This window comes from Helicoverpa zea, chromosome 7, assembly GCF_022581195.2.
Source record: "Helicoverpa zea isolate HzStark_Cry1AcR chromosome 7, ilHelZeax1.1, whole genome shotgun sequence".
Lineage (NCBI taxonomy): Eukaryota > Metazoa > Arthropoda > Insecta > Lepidoptera > Noctuidae > Helicoverpa > Helicoverpa zea.
Genome location: NC_061458.1, coordinates 4,055,353 through 4,082,995, shown reverse-complemented (window position 1 = coordinate 4,082,995; position 27,643 = coordinate 4,055,353). Strand labels below are relative to the sequence as shown.

Sequence of the window (27,643 nt, the reverse complement as noted above, 5' to 3'; positions counted from 1 at the left end):
AATTGTTGCAGGCTTTCTGGGGATTCCGCCACGAAACACAGATCGTCAGCATACATGATCTCGGTGATCAGGGCATACGATACTTTAGTGCGTGCCTTAAACCTGGCTAGATTGAAAAGATTGCCGTCGGTGCGGAAACGGATGCGAACTCCATCGGATGACAATTGTAAGGCATCGCGTACTACGACTGCAAAGTACAACGTGAACAGTGTAGGCGCAAGCACGCACCCTTGCTTCACCCCACAGGTAACGGGAAAGAAGTCTGACTGATCGTCATCGACAGCGACACAGCACTCCATGCCATCATGCAGGAGTCTCAGAAGCCTTACAAATTTATCCGTGCATCCTAACTTATTCAGTACTATCCAAAGGGCTTCTCGAGGCACACTGTCAAAAGCCTTCTCAAGGTCAACGAAGCACAGGTATAGCTGTCGCCCCTGTTCACGGCTCTTTTCTTGTAGTTGACGCAATGAAAAAATAGCCTCACAAGTACCACGGTCAGGTCGGAAGCCAAACTGGGTTTCCGGCAAAATCTTTTCAGATAGGGTCATTAGGCGGTTCAGTAATACTCTAGCAAAGACTTTCCCAGGGACTGATAAAAGAGAAATACCGCGGTAGGAGTTGCAGTCAGAACGGTCGCCTTTGTTTTTGTATAAAGCACAGATGCGAGAGACTTTGAAATCTGCTGGAATACGTTCCGTTTCCCACAAATGGACAAAAAGTTCATAGATGGCGGAATGCAACTCGTCACCACCATATTTGATCAATTCTCCCGGTAAAGAGTCCATGCCTGCCGCGCGTTTGTTTGGCTGTTGTTTAATAGCAAGAACAATTTCGTTACGTGACAGTGGCTGATCCAGCAGATTTGCTACAGGTAATTGAGGTATCGAACTGATGTATTCTAGATCTGCTGATCGATCACAATTAAGCAAAGAACAAAAGTGCTCTGCCCACCGCTTTAAAATGGCGTCTTTGGATTCTAGAAGGTCATTACCGTCCTTGGACTTTAAAGGAACCTTCAGCGAATTTTTCGTACCAATCAGTTTTCGAACCTCACCGTAGAACTCTCCGAGCTGATTAGTATCTGCGAGCCACTGCATATACCGAGCTTTTTCCTGCCACCACCGATTTTTTATTTCCCTAGTTAGTTTCCGCAGCTCCAGGTCACTCTTATTTATCTCTGCAGCACTTCTGCCTTGCTTTTTTCCGCTACTTTCCCTAAGAAGGGCACGGTGTTTGCCGATTGCAGCCATGAGAGCATCATCATTCTCATCGAACCAGTCCTCGTTCTTACGGACTTTAAGACCCAAAGTACTTTTAGCGGTGTCCAGAATATGAGAAGATAAAGCTCCCCACTCAGCATCAGCATCCCTCGCACCGTTTCTTAGTGATGGAAGCGTACTAGCCAAGGTTTCTGCGTACTGTTGTCTAGTCCCGAGATTCTGAAGCAAATCTACGTTTAAATGCGCAGGCTTCGCTCTGCCTGATCTGCGGGGACGACGTAGGCAAAGATTCAATTTAGTGACAACAAGCCGGTGATCAGTCCAACAGTGTGCTCCTCGCATTACGCGGGTTATTTGGACTTGGGAAATATCTCTTTGTCTTACAATTGCGTAATCAATCAAATGCCAGTGTTTTGATCGTGGGTGTATCCACGTTGTCTTGTGCTTGGCGCGAAGTCGGAACATAGTGTTCGTAATAGCCAAATCGAATTGAGCACAAAGACTAAGCAACAGTCGGCCATTACTGTTCATGTTGCCTGTACCGTGTCTGCCTAAAACTTTAGGCCAGGCTTCGTAGTCCCGCCCGACCCTGGCATTAAAATCACCCAGTAGTAGGATCTGTTCACTGGGGCGTACGCGCTCGAGACAATGTGTCAGTTCCTCGTAAAATTTATCCTTGATGTCATCAGACTTGTCCAGCGTTGGAGCATAGACACTGATGACATTAAGATAATTGTTATGGTCAAGATGAAGGCGCAGTGTGGTCACGCGGTCAGAAATGTGAACAGGATATTCCTGAAGATGCCTCAAAAGATGGTTTTTGATAGCAAAACCAACACCAGACCGCCGCGGTTCAGAGGCAGCAGTACCTTTCCACAGAAAAGTATACCCGCCGCCGTGTTCCACCAGCTCCCCTTCGTCAGCAAGATGTGTTTCGCTGAGAGCAGCCACATCGACATTATAGCGATGAAGTTCTCGTGCTACTATGGCGGTTTTTCGCTCGGGACAGGCGTTGGCATCACTATCAAGAAGTGTCCGAACGTTCCACGCGCCGAAAGTCAAATTGGTAGATGGTGTTTTATTTTTATTTACTTTAGAACTTCGACCACGCAATAAATAGATGCAGAGGCAGCCGTGGTTACTACCCTCTCTTAGGTCAGGGTGAGCATTTTTTGGGACACCTTTTCTAGTCCCCTCCCTGGCTGAGCAGGGAAAGCAGTGCCTCCCTAAATAGGGCTGCTTTGTCGCCCTGGGTGCTGCCGAATCCATTCTGTCACCCCATGTGCAGAACGAAAGCGACCACGGCGTACATACATACACCCCCAGAGCCGCCCGTGTGCAGGCATCAGACAAAGCCTGATTCGCATCAAACCAGACCTCTCTACCTCAACCCATCGCCACGGGACTTAGCTGTAATCGGAGTCCATTTTCGGAAGCAGTCAGGTGCGCAGGAAATATTAAGGTCTGCTTCGGCGAGGAAGGCAACCCACAGCAGATATGTGGCGGGCTTGGCGGACTCGGCGTAGCAGCACGGCATTTGTGGAAGGCCTAGGGCGACGGTAGAGAGCGTATAGTTACCGTCGGCCAGACACATCATCCAAACTCTCCTCTAGTCGTAGCGGTTTTCCGTTCCACTAGGGATAGGAGGGAGAGGACGAGTGTGTGCATCTGTGTTTGCGCGAACACTTATGCATTTCGTAATATAATTAAATCAAAGCCAATAATTTTGGTATTGATACTTGTCAATGCCATCCTTTTTGTAACTAGATGTCCTGGATTGTTTCCTGCACCATTTCATCGCGCATGTAGGCATTTTTTTTATTTTTTACTAAATAAAATCCTCAATAATATAGCGTGTTCGCAGGTCATAGACTTGGTCGCTACTAAAGGATCGTACTGATCGTAGCCTTATAGTACGCGCAAAATCGCTAACGTTTGGCGAGCGTCGGGGCACTGTATGCGCAGTCAAGTGGTTTTATAGTCTTTGATGGAGATCTTGAAGAAACACATTTTCCTTGGTAACTTATGTATCGTGAGATAAATAAACATACAACAATTTAAATATACACGTAAATCCCCAATATGCACATATTTTACGTTTGAATACTTTATGTAGCTATATAGTCATATGTTAACTGCTCGTGCTTTTCCTTCTACAGATCGCTAATCTGTATAAATTACACCTACTTCCATCCCACTCCACATTTTTATTAATATTTATTTGAATTAATCACGTTTAGTTTATGTCAACAAGTATCTATTTACTGCCGTTCCGTGCAAATGAGTGAATTCCCATGGAGCATTTGATAACAAATTGCGGTTATCCGATAAAACTGATTTTCCGACATGGTGAAAAGTCCATCGACTGAAATAAATATTTCTTTTCGATATTCTCAAACAATTTACACGTAATGATATTTCACAACAAGAAAGGCGAAACAGTTATTAACAAACCTAACTAATCTCTTTACCATAAAAGGATATAGGACGTACATATAGGTATAATCTAAGTAATCGTGCGCATAGCAACGAATACGTCATACTTACTATGTACCTCCTCGATATGGCATAATATAAGTCGTCACACTATGGAAAATCATTATCAATATTTAACAAGCGGAATTTGAAGTCACGTACTCCAATTACCATATAGAGCTTTGGGAGTCACAATGGAAGTTTGGTTTATTAATTGTGTTAAGTAATCATGACTATTAATTACTATTGTCATTACAATGTGACGTGGATGTAGGCGAGTTGCCGAAGATCGAGCACTGGCAATCCATGGGGGAGGCCTTTGCCCAGCAGTGGAAAGCTTTTAGCTGTTACCACGAATGTGACCGCAGTAATTTTTGCTACTGCGTTAGTTTTAAGGAACTCAAGGTCTTTCAAGAAAATTTCTCGATTCTAATCTCCTAATATTTTACAAGTTTTTCAGTTTACTTTAGATTCCTCTTCCGAAGCAAGACGTTTTTGATTTGCATTAATGAACATGCGTTTACTTGCGCATAAGTTTTCCATATCTTCGTGGTTCATATAAGGATTTTATCAGTATTATTCGCGTATTAATTATAAACTATAGTTCGGCCATTCAGAGAATGCGTTCCTGACACGTCGCGATTGAACTGACGACGTAACTTTGCAATGGCGTTGCAGTTACGATAAAAATATTTTTGCTGGTTGTTTACCGTTTTAACAATTGAGGAGCATTAAAACAACATTATTATATCAATAATCAATGAATGTTATTACGTCGTCAGTTCAATCGCGACGTGTCAGGAACGCATTCTCTGAATGGCCGAACTATAGTAATCCACGCGTCGTATATATTAAACTAGCTTCTGCCCGCGACTTCGTACGCGGATCCTGTCCCTTATGCCAGCGACTACGGGGTCAACAAAATCAAAGATCTCTGATATTGAATTTTAAGGGCCCGTTGACTTGAAAACACCGGAATACGCATAACCATTAGAAACGTTCCATATATTTAATTTTTGTACTTTAACGGCAAAAGCACAGCAGACTAAACAAAATGCTGAGAACTGAACCGCAATAGACGTGACCATAGGGATAAAAGTAGTAATTCTAATTAGTCGGCATTTAAGTTGTGTGTGGCAAAAATATTACACGTATTATTACGTAAAAAAACCATTAAATAGATGACAAAGTCGTGGTGACTTAGTGGAAGTCGTGGTGGTTTAGTGGGTAGAGAACCAATCTCTCAAGTATGAGCGTGGGTCTTTGATTCCAGGTCTGGCAAGTACCTGCCAATGCAACTTTTTTAAGTTCGTATGTACTTTCTACGTATTTTTTGGATACCAATGACCGTTATTTGGAGGGGATGTTAAACTGTAGGTTCCGGCTGTCATTGAACATTCTTGGCAGTCGTTATGGGTAGTCAGAAGCCAGTAAGTCTTACCAAGGGGTGTTGGGTTGAGCGGGTAACCGGGTTGTGGAGGTCAGATAAGCAGTCGCTCCTTGTAAAACACTGGTACTCAGTTGCATCGTGACTGGAAGTCGACCCTAACATAATTGGGACAAAGGCTCTTGAGATAATAACGACAATAATAATGAGATATAGGCACCGCAGGACATCTAAGGCTGATGACGGGGAGTAGCGACCCCGCGGGGCTATATATACTGAGTTCTCCAGGGAGAGTATACTGTCCCCCATCTCCGGCCGGTCAGAGTGAACCATGACGGGGGTAGGTCTCACGCCTCTGGCTTGGCTTGGCCGTCCAGAGTGGAGTGGAGTGCTAGAGCAGGATTAGTAGCCCTGCTCGGAGGGTAAGTACAGGGAGCGCGTAATCTGCGTTTAAAGTCCGCCGAGGGATCCTCACCCTTCAGCCGCTCATGTCCCTGTTGCCCTCTTGTTGCTATTCAGTGACTGGTTCCCGGGGGCCCAGTAAGTGAGGTGGCGAGTCTCCACCTGCCGTTTTTACATGTACCAAATACATTGTCATCCACTAACATCCCATCACAATAGCCCAAGTAGTTTTCCTCCATAGTTAGCAATAGTTTAGCACCCAAACAAACAGATTACCTACAGTTCAGTTCGAAGGTAATTAACTGGCGGAGAATCTTAACACCGCGATTCAGAAATGAGACGAAAATGCACAGCGTTCATCATCCCTTATTTTATCACCCGTGGGGGTTGAATGGGGGTTGAATTAATCAAAATCGTATTTAAGCGAACGTCATCATAAAATTCTGATTCGTCATCAGGACTTCTTCATAAAATCTAAGAAGATGTATACAAAATTTCATCCCCTATTTTATCCCCTTAGGGATGGAATTTATCAAAATCCTTTCTTAAGGGTTGCCTACGCCATAGTAGCTTTATGCATGCAAAGTCTCAGTCCGATCGGTTTAAAACTGACAAAGTTTCATACAAACTTTCATCCCCTATTTTATCCCCTTGGGGGTAGAATTGATCAAAATCCTTTCTTAGCGGATGCCTACGTCATAACATCTACCTGCATGCCAAATTTCAGCCCGATCCGTCCAGTGGTTTCAGCTGTGCGTTGATAGATCACTATGTCAGTCAGTCAGTCAGTCAGTCACCTTTGAGTTTTATATATTTAGATTACGCAAGTTCCTGTTACGATGTGGCTTGATCACGACAAATTTTGTTGCTAGGGGATAATTCATCTCACTGCCCCCGATATGCTCTAACTAATTAAAACATCCATATATGGTACTGTCGAATACGTTTGAGGATACTTAATAAAGCTAGTCGATATCATTGTTACGGAAATATAACTTTCTGGTAATGACGTACCTGAGGCAATGTTTAACGCACAATTTTATCTTTTGAAATGATTGGACTTTATGTCTTTTGCGTTTTCATTTATTTACTTTTAATACAGTTTCCAAAGTGGGCGTGATAATTTCAAGACAGGCGACCTCAAATCTGTGGATTAACAGTAATTTCATCATAGTACAAAGTTTCTGCACTAAAATTCTCGATACACAATGACGAATAAGAATTGACGCAGTTTTTTAACGTCACTACTGGACACCTCAGTAGAGAAAAATGTTCCATTCTCGATTCTCGGGCAAAACCAAGGAATCGAAATAAAAACAATAAATTATATTATGTTCTCATCTTTGTAAGCGAGTCATAAAACAGAGTAAGCAAAAGATAAAATTGTTAATTATTTTTTATGCTTCTACACAACCGTCATTTATGTGGGCAAATGAAAAACGATATGGACCAAACGACGAATTCACAGGGATGGGCGAATAATTCCTAAACTCAATTTACTCATGTGTAGTGTAGGTAATGCGTAATTCTATTGACCTTAATGCTTGTAGTTTCCACCATGATCATGACATTTAAAATATGTACAGGTCAATGGCGTCAGTATATCTGTAAGGAAATACTCTTCCGGAATTTCCAAGAGGTAAAATTCTGTCATTTTTTTTAACCACAACGCGATGTGTGTCTCATGTGCGCGTAAATTGTGCTTTTAGGGGACATAAGGAAAGAGATTTTATCATCATCGAATGAATATGCTCCATCAGTGTGATAATAGTAATATTATTATGTAAGCCGACGGCACAAGTCATAATATACCATTCATGTTCCCATCAAGCATTACTGTTGCAGATTTAAAGAGTTCATAAAAATGGGACAACTAGCTTGAAAAAGAAAATACATTCACATGTTTCTAAATATGTCCGCTGTCCACCTAAATATGTCAGGTGTTTGTCTGTTTGCAAATCGATCAGACTTCACATAACTTCTCATATAGTTGCCTGGGATACTGACTTGTCGTTTAAATCCGGCGCAGGCGACGAGACGACAACGTCACCCAATCGCACGTGTCTCGCATAGTCGGTGTAATGTGGCACCCCTCCTCCCACTCCCACTAGGAACACGTACTCCACCTGCGGACAGAATTACTTGCTTCATCTTAAACTAATACATATTATAAGAAGGAAAGATTTGATTGTCTGTTAGTTTGTTGGCACGGCAACTACCTGACCTGTTTGAAAAATTGTTTCATTCTTGCGAAGCTACATTATCCCCGGTGAACACAGGCTATATTTTATACGAATACGGGCAGTCGTTTCCATGGGACGCAAGTGAAACCACGGGAAACGGCTAGTCTCTTATACTATGAGTAACGGGATAACCTGCCAAACCGCCAAGGTTTGTGAGGTGTCCAATACTTCGGCTTTGCCAATTCACAATGAAGTGCTTAAATACCTTTATTTATGAGCACACAAAATGTGATTCTGGGAACTAATCAAAATGTATAATTAATGCACACCTTTCGGATATTAATGTGCCAGTATTTGGCTATAAAACCGTACCGTAGTAATATTGACTACATACCTCCACACAATGTTCAAAAAATCTCATAATATAAATTAGGATATTGGTTTTCAAACGTGTACAAAATTTCCTAAGAATCCCCTTATAGTCGCCAACTTGAAGCTGAACATATTGGGACTAATTCGGAAATTCCCACATACATTTACTGCGGCCCTATATACCTCTACTATAATAGGATTTCCATAAATAGGTACGTTCCCACAAAACTACGCAATACAGAATTAGAATATCATGGTCAGACTATGGCCGTAACATTGCAAAATTATATTTAAATATTGTAATTAAATTTCCTTCCTTATAAAATTATTACACAATCCAACAATTGAACTGAAAATAAACAGGTAGGTACAGGTGGATGCACCTATATATTATCTACCTACATATAAGTTGAGACAATACTAATAATAATAATCTAATGTAGTACATACCTACAGCGCTGCGGTTAAGCGCGACGAAATTAAGATATCACAGGTGATTTACTTCTGAGCAATAAACTAATGTTGTTTTGATGTAGACCCATTTTGTCTGAATATAAAATGAGAAATGTTAACCACGAATAAAGCTGCTGTTGTAAACTCTGTAAACCGTAGATTTTATTACTATTCATCCATTTATGAAAAAACATTGGCTTCCTGAAATGCTCTTTTTATCGAATATTCCCAAAACATGTTACGATGTTAAGATGATGATTTAGGGATATCTGATAAAAATAACTTGAACGTCATCTATCTGGGTTTTAAAAGTTTAAGAAGTTCATATCAATTAATACTAAATCAATTTCGAAGCCACATACCGTAACATATGGCAACAAAGTTATTCTGGTCGTTACTTCCACTGAGCTAATTCTGTCCTTACGGTAACCAAACATGCCAATCCCATGCAATCACTGGTATTTCACGCATCGATACAAAATAGAACCGACTCAAGGCCATGGTGTATCAATGGGTAAAATATCGATATATCTTGATTCTGTTTAAAAATAACCTTCATTAGTTATTATCGCAGACACTACATTCACGAGAAGTTTTATACTATACGGCATATGAATAAACAATTACGAGGAAACCAGCTCCACAATTTTCTTGCCGGCCAGTTCTAGATAGGCAAATTATAGTCAATCAAAGTGATAGAACCTACTTACAATCCCAGAACTTTAACAATAGACGTCTATGTAAATTTTCTCACACCCCGACCCGCAAACCTTGTGATATATCGGCTATGTCTGAGTCATGTCTGGTAGCACGTCTAAGCGATGGAATGCCGATTTTCGATACCAGAACTCGTACTCGTATTGTTAATCCGATGACATAGTTATCGAGAAAGTAAATTGATTCTGTTGCCGATTCTTCAACTAAAAAATCACACTCAGGACAGCGTATCGTGTCTTCAGATTTTTCGCAACGTAAGCTAAATTAAACTTTTAATTTTAGAGAAAAAAAATACATATAAAGTCGCTTATTATTTTAATTCAGCACAGATGTTCCATCATAATGAAAACCTCTATCAATGTTAGGAAAGGCCGGTCCCAAGGAACGAAAATATAATATATAAGCATGTAGTAATTAAAAAACTAACCCGTCACACTCGTAACCTCCTATCCATTAATGTTCATCCTGATTCATTTTATTGACGACATTGGAAAATATTTTTGGGTAATAATACCTATTGATGTCATTATGACCAGCAAAAATTATTCCTACACGGGATTTTTTTGCTAAGGCATAACTTGTGCAGGATAACTAGGAAGTTAATTAAAAGCTATATATACAGTGAATATTGTTACTAATTATTCAAAAACCAGTGGAGATACTTGTGAATGAGTCAAAAACAACACTACTTCTATGCTCGTGTAATTTAGTGCGGTAACGCCAACAATCTGCCATCCAAGGAATTCTTAGTGTTTCCCATGCGGTAAGATGTTGTTTTATTGCTGTAATATCTATGAGACTATTTATTTATAGAATAAATTCGATCCTGTTTAACTTTTCTCGATGATAAATAAATGGTCTCAAGCGTTTTAATAATATTCATTTGGAATCCGCATTTTGATTCAACCATCTTTTGGAAGAATATTGACTAACCTTTTGGAAGATTCCAAGCAGTCTTGTTGTGGTGTTGCCAGCTGCGGTCATAGCTTCTCGAGTCCGACCCACGGACGGAAGTTTGGTGGTGACAACCCGATGGTTGCCTATCGTGCCCAATGTGTACACGTTTGATTCCCCTGAAGAAAAAAAAACATAGTCAAACAACGGAGATCTTATAGCGATTACAGGGATACTTTTTGTAAAAAAAAAAAAAAAATTTGAAAAGTTGTCCATACTTTAGTGATTTTAAGGGAACGCGGAGTTGGAGATTTGATTTTTATAAATATTACCGATAAATATTCTTTACATTTCAATTTATTTCGATTCGATATTAGGAAGAGTTACTTAAGTGACTTTAATTAAACACTAATGGCCTTAATACAAAAACTTTAAACACTGTTTTACACTTGTCTAAAAAAAATGTGGCTCCAAAATGAACCATATGTCAACGTCATAATTTGACATTTTTTTAGACAAGTCTTAAACTGACGTTAAAAAGTTTTTGTGGTAAGACGGTAAGGATATTGTACCTTTTGTTTCCTACTAACTAACAAAAATAAGTACAAATTATTTGCCGGCTATTACATAACTCCACAATATAATAATATTAAGAAACATGAAATGAGCACGTGAATATCTGCGTATATACATAACCCATTACCCACCCGTTGAACTTTATCCTGTCTTATGGGATTGGATGGAACTCCCCCATAAGGATACTGTGGTATAAATATGATACCAATATTGACATTTACGTCCATATTAGTAGGCACGTTTGTTAATTATGACGTATTATTTAGACTATTTGCAAATGAATCACTTAACAACCAGCATTTATATAGAGAAGGATCATCCATATTATTCGTTAGTGTCAACCAACTGCAAATTGGTATAGTCCTACTATTGGGACTACCAATACATTAATTACAAATTAATTAATTGTGCGGTTAAATCACCTTAGTTGACTTCTGTCTATCACCATACACACTAGTGACTGGTTTATTTTGTTTGTGAAGACATTTAGTGATTGAGAAAAATGGCAGTGTCGAAAGCCTTCGTGTTTATTGTGCTCGCGATAACTTACAATCAAGGTGCAGCACGTCCACATAAAGAAAAATTAATTACAAAGCACCGGTAAGTAATAAAGTGAACATTTATTTAGTGCCTCAGTTTTGTGAAAAATATTATGTCCATCCAGTGAGAAAGTGAAATAACTAACGTATCATTTTGGTTTTTAGTTTTGCCCATTCGGAAGGATTTGAAGTGGACCCGGAAGGTGATATAAAGATAGGAATGCCAGGCCCATCAATTATTAAGGACGGCCTTGTTATAGTTATCAAGGGCACCATCGATATGACAAGAACAACGTAAGTAGTTAAGCACATTGACTTAGTTTGTATCAAAGTTAAAATGACATTATATGTATTTTGGAAAAAGCTGGTCATGAGTAGAAAAGTTGAGACATCAGAGTTGAGGAAGCTAATAATTATATTGTTTACTTTCAGCATGATAGTGGAGCTGCCTTCCAAGAGCGGGAAAGAAAGTTGTCGGCTCACATACAATTATGATATTAAAGACAGTGAGAATATTTATATAACACCAGCTGTAGATCAATATGAAAGAGCTGAATACAGTCTTTCAGTGGAGTCAGGAGGTTGGTATCTTCACCGATTTTTGTTTTTAATATTAATAGCTAAAGAAAATTTTGTGCTGCGTTATCAGATTAACCAGTAGAAAACAAATGAAATAGAATAATGTATCGACATAATCTAGAATTGTTTTAGTATTATTCAATACAAACTATTTACTTTTATTTACAGAGACACCAACGTTCGCGTTGAAAATCATAGCTCGAGTAGATACCATGAACACGGATTTATTTGGCATGTTATTCAGCGGCAATGGGGAAGACTTTAGCTCGCAGCTGTTATGCCCTGTGCACAGCTTCAAAGACGTTGATACAATCGTAATCAAGGATGGTGTCTCTAGAGTTAGCAGTCTACATTTCGAATTTCCAAATCATTAGAATAATTAACTACGTTACCTAAATACGTCGTTATGCTTGATATGTGACGCATAATTATGATAAAGAAATACGTTACTATGAGATTGTTAATTGCATTAGACTTCTATTGGACTGAAAGCATTTTATAGTCAATATTTAAGTAAAATGTATTCATGTTTTGTTAGTTATGCTAGTTTAAAGAAATACTCTTTAAGTTAGTCTCCCTCTTCAGGTGCTGATACCAAATAATTAGTTTTAGATTTAAATCATGTACTTAATGTTTGTAATTACATTTAGAATGTGATTTACATATTTTCGCCCTATGGGTTAAGACGCTCAAATAGATTTAAGTGACATGTATTGTACATTTTTCTAGTCAAAAACTTTGTGCGGCTGGTTCCGGCACAAAGATGCTTACTCATTCGTGTATATAATTGTATTAGGTAATTTAAGTACAAAAAATAAATATAAGTTATTTAAAGTAGAAAAATACGACGATTTTTATTGAATACCCAATCCTCGCAATATAATAGGCACATAAATAATATTATTTATGCACATCGATTAAGAATCATTACTTATTATTTATTCATCTATTACTTACGTATTATTTTGTACTAACGAATTAATGATAATTGTAATGAATAAATCAGATCAAACAATGCGTCATGAAGTTGATCGCCTAGTCCTTACGGTAACTTGCTCATTTCATCTGTGAAGTTAGACTGGATATGCAACACGCTTATTTTTGGATCAACGTACTTATAATACATTATATCAAAATCTGATCCCAATAAATAGTGAAATAATTCATTTTGTACTGTTGCCAACAAGTGCGGCTGCCTAGCTGAATCACCATCATCTAATTTACGGTGGGTACAATGGCTACAAATGTATGTTTAATATCTTTGTGAATATAAATATTGCATTCTCCATTTAATATCAAATATCTCTATTTATCGTAGATCACATTCCCATCACTATGATTCATCTACAGATTTGAGTTAGTAACCACGTTTATGACGTCTTTCCATTGCAATTATATGCTAATAACCATCGGAATCTCTCTAATGAACCGATTTAACTACAAAACTGTAATGTGCCTAATTCGGACAAAGGAGCGAACAGGTGTTATGCCGCCAAATAGTGTTGCTATGTTACGATAAACTGGGGTTTTTGTTCTGGTCTAATGTATCGGCATAATGAGACATTAAACATGGTCTCTGGGATTATAATGGCATTTGCAATGCTTTTGTCTTTATAGATGATTAGGCAACGGTGATTAACAATAGGTGGGACTCTTTCCTGTTCATGGGTAATCAGCTAAATAGTACTATGTCCTTAATTTTTGACATTAGCAAGTCCTGAGACTGATCATCTGATGATTTAGAAGGGATGTTAATCGATTACCAATGCCAACGTAAACAGTTTGATAATCGCTCAATGAGAACTATTTAAGTCCGCGTAAACGATATGGATCCGTTTTGGGAAAACTGCAACCGTGAATATATAGACTGAAAGAGTAACCAGAAAAGGTTTATTGAACATCTGGAACAATGAAAATAACTTTAGAGAACGAGGGAAAATAGCATCACTAAAGAAAACTTAAGGACCCTTTGTCGCTTTCACAAATACAAAATCGGCTTTATCTCCCATATCCACATATTCTTTATTGAACCTTAAGTCTTATGCAAGAATCATCTTCGTGTGTGTATTGTTTGTCTAGTCTACAAACCCACGCCCGTCACGCCACATCGTTGAGGCAATAAACTTTGTGGTGCTTATAATGATGTCGAGCGAACTGAATGGACTACTATTGTCTTACAAAATCCTTTGGCGCCAGTCTTCAATACACGTTGTAGTTAAACGTAAATAAATCTAGAGTAACCGTCAGTTTTAATTCAAAATGTCTGGTTGCTTCGGCCCTAGGCTTGTTCGTTGTTTAGAAAAATTGTGTTTTTCTTTGTAAAGCCTTGTTCTTGCACATTAATAGCTGGAGACTTGATTTTAAGCACTTGGGATATCGAAACATAAGTAGGTATCTACGATAAGGGACATTGTATCTAAATAAAACAAAGTAAGTCTTGAGTGTTAAGACTACAAAGTGTGTCCAGGGGCCCGATTCTCCTAATTTTACTTAAGCAACATACGATTCACGTTCGACTCGATTCGACTGAGATCCGATCCCGACTCTATTACGATTGCAGCATATGTGGCATTCCGCTATTTTTTCTTTGAAATAAACGTTTTTATCCTTTTCTGTCATTCAATAATGAATCATTTTGTCTGCAAATGATTTACGATTGCAAAATGATTGTACAGCAAACTACCGTATAGACCAAAATTACCAAAATAGCAGACCAATCGCACACCAATCAAATGTCAATCGAATACGATTGGTCTTTTATTAGTAGCAGAATGCCCAATTTTGTTAAAACTGCTATTGCGATCATATTGCGATTCGATTTCTATTCGATTTTGACAGTATTAACTTAGGAGAATCGGGCTCCAGGATTAAGACCTAATCTTTATTGCTAAATACACACCATGTATTTACGTAGACACTCCTAGGAAGTTTTTTGAAGTTTCTTGACAAACATCCTCAAAATACTCCATCCATGCCATAAACACGAACTTACTGATATGGGTAGTGGAGACACATTAAAATGAACCTACTCACAGGCTGTAAAATGACCAAAGTTAAAAGACTTGAGCGTTCGACCTTCACGAATATCGTAAACTCGTACCGCCATTCATTACGTTGTGTATTTTTTTATTTACAAATATGACTAGTCCCGAATCCCATATAAAGATACTACTATCAGTTCTTACTGATAAAGTATTGGAAATATTCATTCAGTATAAGGAAAACTTTTGGAAGGCCAGGCTGCTGTTAAAGTATTTGGTTTTGTTAGTGTTCAAAAAATAAGCTATGAAAAGTACAGCAAAGAAAACAAATGCAAAAGGAACACAGAGTAAAATTAAGTGAGTGTTTTTCACCTTTTAGTACCAAACATTTGGTTCACATATTTTCTCCGAGCCTACTGAGACTTTTAACAAAAAATATGATATCATCGAAAATGGCCAAGTTTCGGTCGACTCAAGGTTTTTTTATTTGATCATCTCCTTTAATGAAAAGAAAATGAAAAAATCATTATTTATTTTAAACTATAACAGTGAGAAGTGCGGCAATAATAAGCAGATAAGAGGATTCTTCTGATGAGATTCTTCAACATTGGATTTTTAAAACGTAGGAATTTGAAGTGATGATGTGTTTTATTTAATAAATAAAAAAAAAACGCTTATCAACTCGACGACAATGATGCAAGAGCCCACAATAAACTTGAATCAGTAGGTAATCATAGGTAGACACTATAGTTAAGTTTACGATGAACCGTTTATCATTATCAATATTATCAACTCTCAAGCTGTGTATCAATACAATCCATACACGAACATATAATATACACATGTATCGACAATACCGATGCTATTATAAAATCAAAGCGAGGATTCTCTAACCAGTTTTCACGCAGCATCTGTTCTAAGTGTTACACGTTCTTAAATATACAGCGGGTGAATGTAATACAACAGAAAACAAGCCTGCAGTATCAAGTGAAATGTCGAAGTGAGCTACGCGTCGATGAAATGACGTAGAACAATCTACGAGACGATTTCGAGGTCGGTGGAATCAGTGCCTGTGTGTTTGTTTTCATCATTACGTCATCGTAAAGCAACTTGAATCTCAGATTCATCTTTAGCAGGCACGGTGAAACACTGACGCCTGTAAACGTCTGACGTGTAAGAAAAATATTGTGTACCAAAATAGTTGGAGATGGCAAAATCCTGTTGGGAGTGCCTATTTGGGTATGATTTTAAGTACGTAGTTTTATATCGAAAAGTTAAAAATGACTTTAATAAAGTGAGTGAAACACTTGAAAATAGAAAAGTGTTGAACGTGACGAAATAGAATCAAGAACATTCCCGGACGCAGCTTTTTATTTGACAATGTCATAGATAGTCTATTGTTGACCTGTCAGTTTTTGACTAGACGTCAAACAATAACAGAAAGAGCTCTTGTATTTTTGCGCAAAATCATGTAAAAAGTGTACAACTTATACGTTTTAATTATAATCACCGTCCTTATCATTTGCAAGTTAAATGCCACCTGAGTCAATATAAAGTCATGTAGTGTCTATGCAGTTTATAGGTTAGGATCAGTGTAGTGGAAATGCTATGTAAACATTAAACCATATCTCATCTTATCATCCATAATTTAATGTTTTGAACTATACCTCTTGATTATGTAGGATCTACATAATCAAAGTATTTCGTGATTCTACATTGTAGTTACATCGTAACACTAATATCGTATTGTTTATGTTAGAAACGGGACGCCCGCTGACGAGCCGTATAGTGTGCAGCTAAACGGGACCGGGAAACTGACTCGAGCTCCGCCGTGGCCCACGCCACAATTAAAGATGGAAAGAATATTTGTTTTACCAAAACAATTGGAACCCAATGACAGAATTACTGTCAACTGTGAAACAACAAATCAGCCAAGCTTGTATGTATTTTTTTTTAACTTTCGTCTTTTGTTTCATTATCAAATAGTGATGTACCTAATGATTCATTTTCACAATTTCAGATTGAGAATTGGATTAGTGATTGGGTATAATTCACCAGATTACAGCAACCTTGCCTGTCAGTTAGAGATGTATTTCCCACCTCAGTACTCTGACAAACTGACTATAACTAAAGTGAAGGATGGTTCACCAACTATTGAGTACGAAGATTCAGCCGTAAATTTCTATGCAGGTAAAAGTATGTACATTGTATTAAAATGTTGTAGATGCATGACATCTAAAAGGAATAACATTGGTTATTTGTGAGTATATAACGGTTTGGGGCATGTTTTCTTATCATTCCAATCATCTCTTTAACTTTGAAGGCATCACTAAAGTCCAAAATACTGCACTGACAAATAATTCAGTTTTAACAAGTAGCGGCCATCAGTAACAATAAAAAATAAATTGTCATTACTTTACTAGACTTCTATTAGTCTTGTGTTCTCTTAATGCAGCACTTCTTTCCTCAAAATACACCTTATTTAATTTTATAAATTCTTTAAGATTACCTTAACCTTCCCTATCAGTTTGTTTTACTGGTCTTTAATAATACACTGTTTTAATATAATATTTACCATATGTTTTTAACAGACACATAACTATCATTATGTTTACTTCCAGATTATCACTTCCGTATGCAATTTAAAATGAGGGATGATAGCACAATGATGGATATATACATAGGAGATTCCTACTTGCATACTGTGGAATTAGTACATGAGATGGCGAACATAAGATTCTTAACCGTCAATGGTGATGTTAATAGGGTATCAGGACTGGATTTCCATTTTGGATAGTGTAAAGTCCTTTATATACCAATATTTGTTGTAAGAATCTGTTGTTACACCTTTTGTATTTGTCTGGAAATGCTTCAGGCTGTCTGACATCACAAGTATTATGAATCTGTCCAATCTATTTATATTTTATTGATATTAATTTAATTGTAGCTGTTTACAGAAATGTATATTGTTTTATATCGAGAAAATAATACAGGAATGAAGAACAATAGTTGTGTATACTTGCCGTTGAAGTATTTAAGTATGGTATTTAGATATCATAAATCCTTGCAATTGTCTATGAACAATTATATCCTATTCAAGCATTTAGATATATTGCAATTAGTAAATAGACGTGGATACTATTATGATAATGTATAATTGACCTTCCTGCATTGTTAATTACTATCTTTCCATTAGTAATCGTTCCACTATTGCCTATATTGCACTTTATGCAAATTGGTTAAAATTATTAGCAAAACCGCATTTATTTAATGATGTTACAATCTAATTGGTAATTTCCTTATATATGAGAATTTTGCGCTTGTTTTAGTGAAGGATGATACGTAAATTTGTATATATTGCCTTATAGAGAAAACCAACTTATACTGAATACTAAAATGGTTGCTTAAAAAACAAAATACAATCACCTTGATGGCCACGCCTACATATTCGTTAGAGGCCAATCTTCAAAGCTAATTGAATTATGTCACTTGACACTCGACCTTACAACTAGTACAATACGATTTACTTTAGCGATTATCAAGTGCCCAGTAACGAGACGTAGACGTGACTTGTTGTAAAAAGAATCACTGTTTGTCATTGTAATGAATCAACAATTTAGAAATCTATGAAAATTACGTGTCTCCAATGTTTAGTCGTCAAGATCCCACCATTTATCTATAGACATTCATTATTTAAAAGTTACTGTTTTGTCCTTAGATGTTGCTTATTATAATTACATAGTTACGTAATTTTAAACCTACTTATTTTGTTGTTTGTGTATGTGCCTTGTGAAGATAATTGCTTATGCACACAAAGCGTGACATATTTAAAATAGAATACAATTTTTCACATAATTTTATTTGTATTATTTTCTCAATTACAGAGTTATGTTTATGACATAAAATATCAGCCGGGTAATTAAGACTTTTCTGGTCACAATGGAGCCGTTTTTTTAACCCAGCAGGTTCACAACAACAGTTATAAAACACAAAAATCTTCTAACGATAGAAACCCAGACTTATTCAGAACAGCCGAAGAATGATCATTAGGAACTCGCAATTACTGTACGTAAAAACAAAATTACAAGACTACTTATACCTACACATAATTATTTATAGTCAATCTCATAATAGGGTTGTTTCCTAGTATTCATTTAGATAAAATTAAATAAATGCAACGAAAGTTCACAAAACTAGAAACACGATAAGCTATATTATATTATTTATAACTGACCATATATTTTTTAATTAATTTATGAAATTTTAATTTTGAGCCTGTGACGTCACGCCATTAAAAAGGACGAGAAGAGACCGATGACGTCATCCTTTCTATATTTGACAGTGACAAGTATTTGACAGTGACAGATATATCGAAATAACCTCAGAATTAATGTTTTGTTTATTTGCTTCTGTGAAGTTCTGTGTGTTAATTGCATTGAAGTGATACAACTGCTAAAGAATTATGGAGAAAGGATTTATGAAAGCTGATAGTTCCAATCTGCCAAGAGTAGACTCTTTTATGGTCGCTCAATTCTTGGCCAATAACCAAGATTTTTATTCAGCGGTACGTGGATGAACAGTTTATTTAGAGCACTAATGGTCGTATTTCCACAGTCTCGCACAACACAAACCTTGTAGACATTCATTTAATTTAAGTTTTTTGAAAAAGCATCAAATCTTTTCGAACGCGGACACAAACATAACCTCAATATAAATAAACACAAACTTTACGTTTCTTTGCACCATTTCATTTTTCCGCGTACACAACTCAAAACATTTGAGGTATTTTATTTTTGTGCAAATGTATAAGAATAATCTATATGTATAAAATATTATAGTTTTTGTAGCTATTTTATGAAAATACATTATTAAAATTAAGAAATCCATTAGTTGGTATGTTAGTTTTTTCTCGTTAGATGTGCTTTAAAATGTAAAGGAATGAACAGAGAACGTTGACGTCACAGTCACGTGATCTAGCGTTTTCTGAGCAATATTTTAAGACAAATAGAAAAACATGTAATACATAAAAAATAAAAAGATTTGAGACGAAAAATGAAAGAGAGGGTGATCTTAAAATTATTTAGAAGCTATCTAAATAGATTTCCGAAAATTGGAAACAACCCTATTATACATTGTCTTATGTATCACCGTGGGATATTTTCCCAATAATACCGTTATCCAATATGGTTACGATTGACGTAAATATGATTGCATACGTGATGTTGTGCATTAAAGTTTTCCGTATTTGTTTTCCTGTACTATTTCATTCATAAAATACACAGGACTGGGATATTTATAACATAATCAAAATAAGGGGAATACCATAAATAGGTAAACATAGTCACGTGTATCTTAGAAGCTTAGTTTCCATAAAGTTTACAAGGATAGTCGCATCGTAACTAGCATGAACTTGCGTAATTTGATGACTAACTTCTGCCCGTGTCCCGTGGGAAGCCCTTTGCGCACCCGTATAAAAAGCCAATAGTCTTCTTCGATAAATGTTCTCTATCTAACACAAAAGCTTTTTTTGAATCCGGACTAGTAGTTTCTAGTTTCTGATATTAAGCCAAAGCTCTTCAATCACATGTTCATAGAGGTGTTAGGATAATCATAGGTTTACCTACGTGTTTTCTAATGACGAGTCGTAGGTTGGCTTATTATTGCGTTAAATTAAATTGACGTCAATATTTATAAAACAATCTCGATATAAGTGACTAAGGCTCTGGGAAACTAGTTGAGTAGGTACCTATACTGTGACTCAGGGAAACTAGGACTTTTCATGTGACGCAAGCAAGGTGTAAGAGTAGTATGTAGGTATTATTTCGGACTAGCCGTTTTCCCGCGGCTACACCCGCGTCCCGTGGGAACTACCTACTGCCCGAACCGGGATAAAATATAGACTATGTACTCGGGAAGAGTGTAGCGCCCCAACAGTGTAAGATTTTAAATCGGATCAGTACCTAGTTTCGAAGAAAAACAAAAAATGTTTCCTCTTTATCATATTAGTATAGATGTAGTGAGACCGAAACCAAATATAAATTAAGCAAAATTAAACATTTTGAAAAAAACCCCGACGGTAAAAATCTTATTGAAAAATAATAAAATATCTCAAAACCCCGACTTAACCCAATTATATAGGAATATCCGTCGGGGGCTGCCATTAAACCAGCTAAAGGATTTCTAGTGTCGTGAATACAATTATCGAAGAATTGTAGATGTTTAACGATGACATAAAATACACTCAATTAATTATTAAATGTCATATAGAAAAGGCAGCCCCCGACGATATTCCTATATATAATTAGAGATAGAGATATAATTGGGTTAAGTCGGGGGTTTTGAGTTATTTTATTATTTTTCAATAAGATTTTTACCGTCGGGGGTTTTTTCAAAATTTTTAATTTTGCTTAATTTTATTTCAGACTTTTTAGAGAGCATATACGAATTATAGTCTATATAATATGTTATTGCAATATTATTTTGCACTGATATTGTAGCGCCCTCTAGTGAGTTACAGGCGTAATTTTTATTATTTGGGAACATGTATTAAGCACGTACACATTGCTGATGAAAACAGAATTGTAATCAGACGTTTTGATTACATTGCAACATTGTTTGGCACTAATATTGTGGCGCCCCCTAGTGAGTTATAGCCATGACACCTATCTAAGAACATGAACTCATCGAACACAAATCCGTTATTGAAAACTGTCTCAAAATCAGATCATTAGTTTAGAAGATAGGAGGGATAAGGATATTACATTACTTTGCTCAAACGTACACAAACTCACAAACGCACATCTCTCACCCTAAGCGCATATACCTGCTCCGTTCCGTCGTGAGTAATGACAATAATGCATAGGATTGCATAGGATTCCATAGGGGTCGAATTCATAATAACGGACAAATTCGAGACTTCTTAATAATACGGGCATTACTTCAAATTGGATACTTCCTGACAATGACTAAGAATCAACAGTGCTTGAGTACACTGTAAGGATGTAGGTACTATCACAAGTATTTATTTCCTTTTATACTTCATTGCCATTTCTAGTTCTGAATACTCATGAATTTAGATAAGATGACACTGAATGCTGAATTAATAAGTTGCTACATTCTCTAATTATCCTTTCAGGTCTATGTTTAAAACGATTACCGCCTTACCACAAAAACTTTTAAACGTCAGTTTATGCCTTGTCTAAAAAAATGACAAATTATGACGTTGACATATGGTTCATTTTGCAGCCAAAATTTTATTAGACAAGTGTAAAACAGGGTTTAAAGTTTTTGTAGTAAGGCCATTAAAGACTAAATATAAACAAAGAATTAAAAAACAAAATAATTTTCCATGCACAACGTAAATCATTTTGGTAAACAATGCCCCTAATAGCGATACCGATAGGTATTTCGATTCGATTCACAAACCTCATTATTGAACAAACTAACACTGGTCGGTGGTTAGACTGATAAGTCATGATTGTAATTCATGAATCATTACGAGGATATCAAGGATAAGGTGTCAAGTACGTTACTTGAACTTGTACATTCTTAGGTACATTTCAAGGCTGACTCATCAATTAAAATGTGTAATATTTTAGTCGAATATGTTATGAATGATTAATGATCTCTTAGTTAATATATACTGATTATTTTATTTCTGACTGCAAGGCTGCGTTTGATGAAGTAATATTTTTAATAATATTATTTGCTCATCCCTCAGAAGGTTAAATTCTGAAACGTGACGAGCGGCACTAATTCCAAGGGATGACTGCAGTAAAATTAATACTAATGTTACCTTGCGGTTTACAACGCATTTTTTACCTATGTATACCTTCTAACTTCGTAAGTATATAGCCTCAATATTAGAAGGGGAAAAAGATTAACATTTTTCATGACTCAAAAGAGATGTTTTCGTTAACTTCTTGCCACTAACTAGATTATTATACAATCACTTAGGAATACCCTTAATCTTATCTTCAACATCTGTGCGACTATCCGCCTGAACCTCTGACGCATCTTTTCCGCTTACGATATAAGTTGTAAAATATTCTTTATAGTACTCTTCTCTATTTAACGATTATCGTAAAAAGTTGTAGGAGCGCAGGTCACGAATTGTACTATCGATTTTTATAATTTATTTATAGAATCACACGTGCTTAAACCTCATGTCAATGGAATTAGTCGTTTTGGAGTGATCGTTTCAATACTGGCTGTTTCCCACGGTATCGACTGCGTCCCGCTTTGCGATTACTAGGCTCCGGAACTGTTGAACCGATTTGAAAAATTCTTTCAGTATCCTACACTATTTTTTCTGGGTAGGTACTGGAAAGAGTTCTTAAGGGACATCGGTGGAATCGTGAGAAACAGCTAATATTGTAATAAAAAAAATCTAACACGGTTTTTTTTATCAGTCCTGTAGTGTCTGAATAAAATAGAATACTTGTTCAACTTACCAACAGTGGTGTATCTCACGTAAGTCTCTTGGTTATCCATCATGGCATCGACGGCTTGCTTCTCGCAATACAAAGCAGTTATCACGGCTATGCTCGGCTGGCGCGAAGAACACAACTGTGGCATTTGTTTCACAACCTGCCACAAAGCATTGGTGGATTTCAATATATTTTTTAACATTTCCAAGAAGAAAGGACTTATTTTATAAAAAATCGTGTTGAAATATAGGTACAGAAGTGAGATAATCATCTTTGCTTATTGATTATACAGTGCGGTTAAAAAAGCTATGCTCGGCTGGCGCGACGAGCACAACTATAGCATTTGTTTCACGACCTGGTGCAAAACAATGGCGTTATTCAGTTATTTTTCTTACAATTTGAAAAAGGAAGGAATTTTCTTGGATGAGGCTTTGTTACTTATTCTTTTTCTTATGAAAATGTATGTAGAAATGTAGGTACAGAAGTGAGACCGTCAACTATGCTTTCTGATTTAATTCGTCATTTCAAAATTAGGTATGTATCTTCTACCTAGTCTCAAAATTCTTTGATTGTATATCCGTAAAGGCTAAACCGTGGTTAAACCAATTTAACAAATATATTACAGCATCAATCAGTTTGATCCACTTTATTTCTGTTTGTTTCCTCCTTAAGAGCTTCTAAAGCGTTCATTGAACTTTCCTGCATGTATTAGAATCATACATTTTTTAGGTATCTCTATGTATGCAAGTTAAAACATTACTCAACCAAGGAAACTAAACAATATAAATCATTGTTTACAGTGACCAACAGCGACATCTGTTTGATTACCTATGTACTAGTTTATTACTAATATAAAAGGATGTTACTGTATTTCAAAGTTCAATATTTGCGATTATTGGTTTAGCTCTCGATAGGTACGGTAAAGCTTGTTTGTAATGATAGATGGCGTTGCTTCTAAATTTATTTTAAGAGGGATTTGATGCAACCGCCTTAACAAGTGGTTCCTTCAGCAATAATTCATGCTCAAGAAATGTGACGTCAAACAATTCTCAACCCAATTTAAAGCAACATTAGGTTGAAATGTAGTTTCTGGGAAGTGTATTGCAATAATTCAGAATTAAAAGAGGCCAGCTATCTATTTATGTTCACCACTGCATTTATGCATGTGGTAGGTATTTCTCACACTGGAAAAAAGACGTAGTGCAGTGTTTTAAGAAAATAAGAATGAGTAGGTACTATTATTAATTTTGTGTGAACCTAAGACAGTCCGTCTCTACCTATTCAATTATATTGTTTAATCCGTTTGAATGAAATAAGTAGGTATAATATAAACGGCCACGATGTAGTTAGATAAGAGTGGTCTACAGGACGTCGACTTAATTAAAGTCAAAAGATTGCAAATTATGTACATTATTTTTAGTATATAGGTATATAGGTTTAGTATATAGGTGTTCTTTTTTAATATTCCTTTTAATATTACCTGTGTATCTACACTATGTTGTCGAACATACAATCCTTCTGACATGGCACGCGTCAATCCTTTCTCTTCTAGCGACTCCAGCGCATCTTTTACCTCTGCTTTCGACCATTTTCCAGCTCTGCAATAAATATGAAATTGTAGAATTAAAGCATAGACATTTTAATTATGTTTAGTAAATATAAGTACTAAGTGATCTATAAGTATGTTTCAGATTTCAATATTACACAATGAAATAAAAATATACAAGGATTTTGTCAGTGAAAAAATATATACTATAGAAAAAAAAAATTGTAATACTGTCAAGTGTCCTATAGAGATTGGAATATTTGTAGAACTGCTAAGCAGTGGAACTAGTAGATAGAATTGTATCAAAAAGGCTAGAAATATTTAATTAGATATTAATTACTTACGTGACAAAATCGTCCACAGTCAATGGGTTAGGATATGCATTCTCTATCATGTCCAGTACTCTCTGTTCTGATATAACCGTATCCTGAGTTTGATTCAACACACTGTCTTCAATGTACGCTAAAATAAAACAAAATGCATTAAACATTGCCAAAACAACAATTTCATAGCTTTTTTATTAAACCAGTTAAAAAAGGAGGTTCTCAGTTTGAATTGTAGGTAGGTATGTTTGTGTGCGATAATCTCACATTTGGCTAAATCTATGTTGATGCAGTTTTCAGCATAGTATTTTTCACACCTAGGAAAAAGTTGAAGGTATGCTATTGAAGTCGTTATTTTAGGTAAGTTATTATATTTTTGAAAAATTCTTATTTTTTTACTTTACTAGGTCCTTTTTAGAGATTTCCGATCCAAGGTCGAAAAAAAAATCTCATGTTATCATCATACATTGATTCGTCATAGAAATATTTTATCACTGCGTCATCTTTATTTTTGTCGCTGCCATTGCATAAAAGTTATGATGTCATTTTCTGTGACGATAATATGATAATTTTATAGCGGACATTAGCACTGATTTGAAAACAATATATTCTGTATGCCAGCTAGGGAGGGGAGTATAGGGGCAATATTTAATATTATTTGGTTAGACAAATAAAAATTAAAATATACTATGACTACTATTACTGAAGAATTTAAAGACGATTATTATGCATTAATTCTTAGATGTTAACTTAATTAAAACAGCCAGGCGACATGTCATGATGGCTACTGTGGGTAGTTGTTGCTAAAACTATATGACTAAAGGGTAAGTTCAATCTGGAAATCTGCAATTCCAGCTACAGTTATATATAATTCCAATAAAGAAAATTGCGCAAATCTAGATTCCGGGTCGCTGTCGATAAATATCAGATTACACATCTCAATAACATTGTCAATTCCGGGAATCGAACCCAGAGTCTTCAGGGCTCAGACTATGGGACAATCATAACGTAATAATATGTACCTAGTACATTAACTAAATTATTATCCAAACAATATCAAACTCAAACATGCTATCAGTACATTAGTGTATTGCATTGAAAGGAAAAACGTGTATTCTAAAATTAATTGACCTAATAACTTGGTTACTATTTGTATAAACACCACTTCAACGCCACTAATGAATGCAGCTTAGTATGAAAGTGTTACCAAAACAAAAAAATGTAGGTATATTACTAAATATAACACTATGATATGACAAAAAAACTAAAATTATAATATTATCACACTATTAGGTAATATTATGTTTATCAAGCAGTTAAGAAAATATGATACATATTTTTATCAATAGGAAATCCTAAAGTTATTCAATTGTTGATATCTGAAATGTGGTTTATCATCTAATGATAACTAAAGTGCTGAGAGAATGTCATGTTAGTAAATATTATTACTCTGCATTTTTTTGTCTCTAAGATAGTTTTAATATGATTGATACCCAATAATAATAAATAGAAAGTTTGTAGATTGCCAATTGTAAAATCCAGTTTTAACTCAACAGTAAAACCACTTTCACTGGAGATTTAAGACATCCTGTCTTAGAAAATATTCTACTTACAATGTTATATTTATTGTAAGTAGTTTTGATTTTTAAATTTGATGATGTTTCTATGGTTGTGACTGAACTAAAGAGCACTAACTGTATTTCAAGATGAAGATACACTCAAACAGATACAGAATACAGTACATACATGCATAAAAGTAATACATACTAAAATAATATACATACAGCCATTAGAAAAGTTGTATATAACACTCTTACTCGTTATAACGCCATTTGCTTCTGTACCATAAAATTAAAAACATATGTAAGTACTTATTATTATTGTATTAAGCTTTATAAAGGGTAAAAAACTAAGAGAAATTATTTACGCTGGGTACAGACTGAAATAATGAAAATCTATGTCATATAGCTGTCTCATTATTGAGCAACCCTCTAGTAGAATATGTTCAATGACAATTATAGTAAGGGAAATATTGGAACAAAAACCTTTATTCTTTATCAATCGTATCCAATGATTTCATATCTTATGTTTAAAATATAACTGTAAGAAGAACAATCACTTCATGGGAAATCAATACTATAAACTTGTGATTATTAAATAATTATCTTTATAGCCTAAGCCTTAGTAAAATAACATAATTCCACATTGATTAGATCTGCACCCAGCTTTTCAATAAATAAAAAGGCCATTGAAATAAAAGGTTCATTATTCAACTGTTTATAAGTGCACCTATGCTCAAGCAACCCCATATTAAAGATGTACTCATTATTTTTAATTCTATTACTGTTATTTATCCCAATGTATGTGCAATGACTACTATAATTAGAAAAGAGGTTAGCTTACCAGGTAAAGGAGGTCCGGCCGCTTCTTGTCTTAATTCTACTTCAAGTAGTTTTAGCTGGTTATATTTGTGCTGCATTAATTTCATTATTTTCTTTATGTAGCCCACATAATCTGAAATTGAGAAACAAAATAAGATCATCATGCCCCAAGCCTTTTCCCAA

The 27,643-nt window shown here is 35.9% G+C and overlaps 3 protein-coding genes across 9 annotated transcripts in view; 2 read left to right on the top strand and 1 right to left on the bottom strand.

Annotated features, from left to right (window-relative positions):
* Positions 1 to 27,643, bottom strand: part of LOC124632114 — a 41,435-nt gene that overhangs the window by 11,333 nt on the left and 2,459 nt on the right. For 2 of the 3 annotated variants that reach the window (XM_047166781.1, XM_047166780.1), the window contains exons 4-10: positions 27,483 to 27,593; positions 26,864 to 26,917; positions 25,101 to 25,218; positions 24,691 to 24,808; positions 23,235 to 23,370; positions 10,146 to 10,285; positions 7,495 to 7,613 (exon numbers count right to left, since the gene is read on the bottom strand). In XM_047166781.1, coding sequence (XP_047022737.1) covers positions 7,495 to 7,613; positions 10,146 to 10,285; positions 23,235 to 23,370; positions 24,691 to 24,808; positions 25,101 to 25,218; positions 26,864 to 26,917; positions 27,483 to 27,593 — 796 coding nt within the window. The remainder of the gene's footprint in view (positions 1 to 7,494; positions 7,614 to 10,145; positions 10,286 to 23,234; positions 23,371 to 24,690; positions 24,809 to 25,100; positions 25,219 to 26,863; positions 26,918 to 27,482; positions 27,594 to 27,643) is intronic. The other variant, XM_047166782.1, reaches the window with a different exon arrangement.
* Positions 10,602 to 12,645, top strand: LOC124632116. The gene is made up of 4 exons (XM_047166790.1): positions 10,602 to 11,282; positions 11,387 to 11,515; positions 11,654 to 11,802; positions 11,969 to 12,645. The coding sequence occupies exons 1-4, from the start codon at positions 11,185 to 11,187 to the stop codon at positions 12,172 to 12,174; spliced, it is 582 nt and encodes a 193-aa protein (XP_047022746.1). The 5' UTR covers positions 10,602 to 11,184; the 3' UTR covers positions 12,175 to 12,645.
* LOC124632115 lies at positions 14,993 to 18,636 on the top strand. Of its 5 annotated transcripts, none has more exons than XM_047166784.1 (4): positions 14,993 to 15,138; positions 16,541 to 16,720; positions 16,802 to 16,977; positions 17,403 to 18,636. In XM_047166784.1, exons 1-4 carry the CDS (start codon positions 15,086 to 15,088, stop codon positions 17,576 to 17,578), a joined length of 585 nt encoding a protein of 194 aa, XP_047022740.1. In that variant the 5' UTR covers positions 14,993 to 15,085; the 3' UTR covers positions 17,579 to 18,636. The 5 variants fall into 5 exon arrangements, with proteins under 5 accessions (XP_047022740.1, XP_047022741.1, XP_047022745.1 ...); XM_047166785.1 differs by having other exon boundaries at positions 14,995 to 15,138; positions 16,802 to 16,971; XM_047166789.1 differs by lacking the exon at positions 14,993 to 15,138 and adding an exon at positions 15,841 to 16,020 and having other exon boundaries at positions 16,802 to 16,971.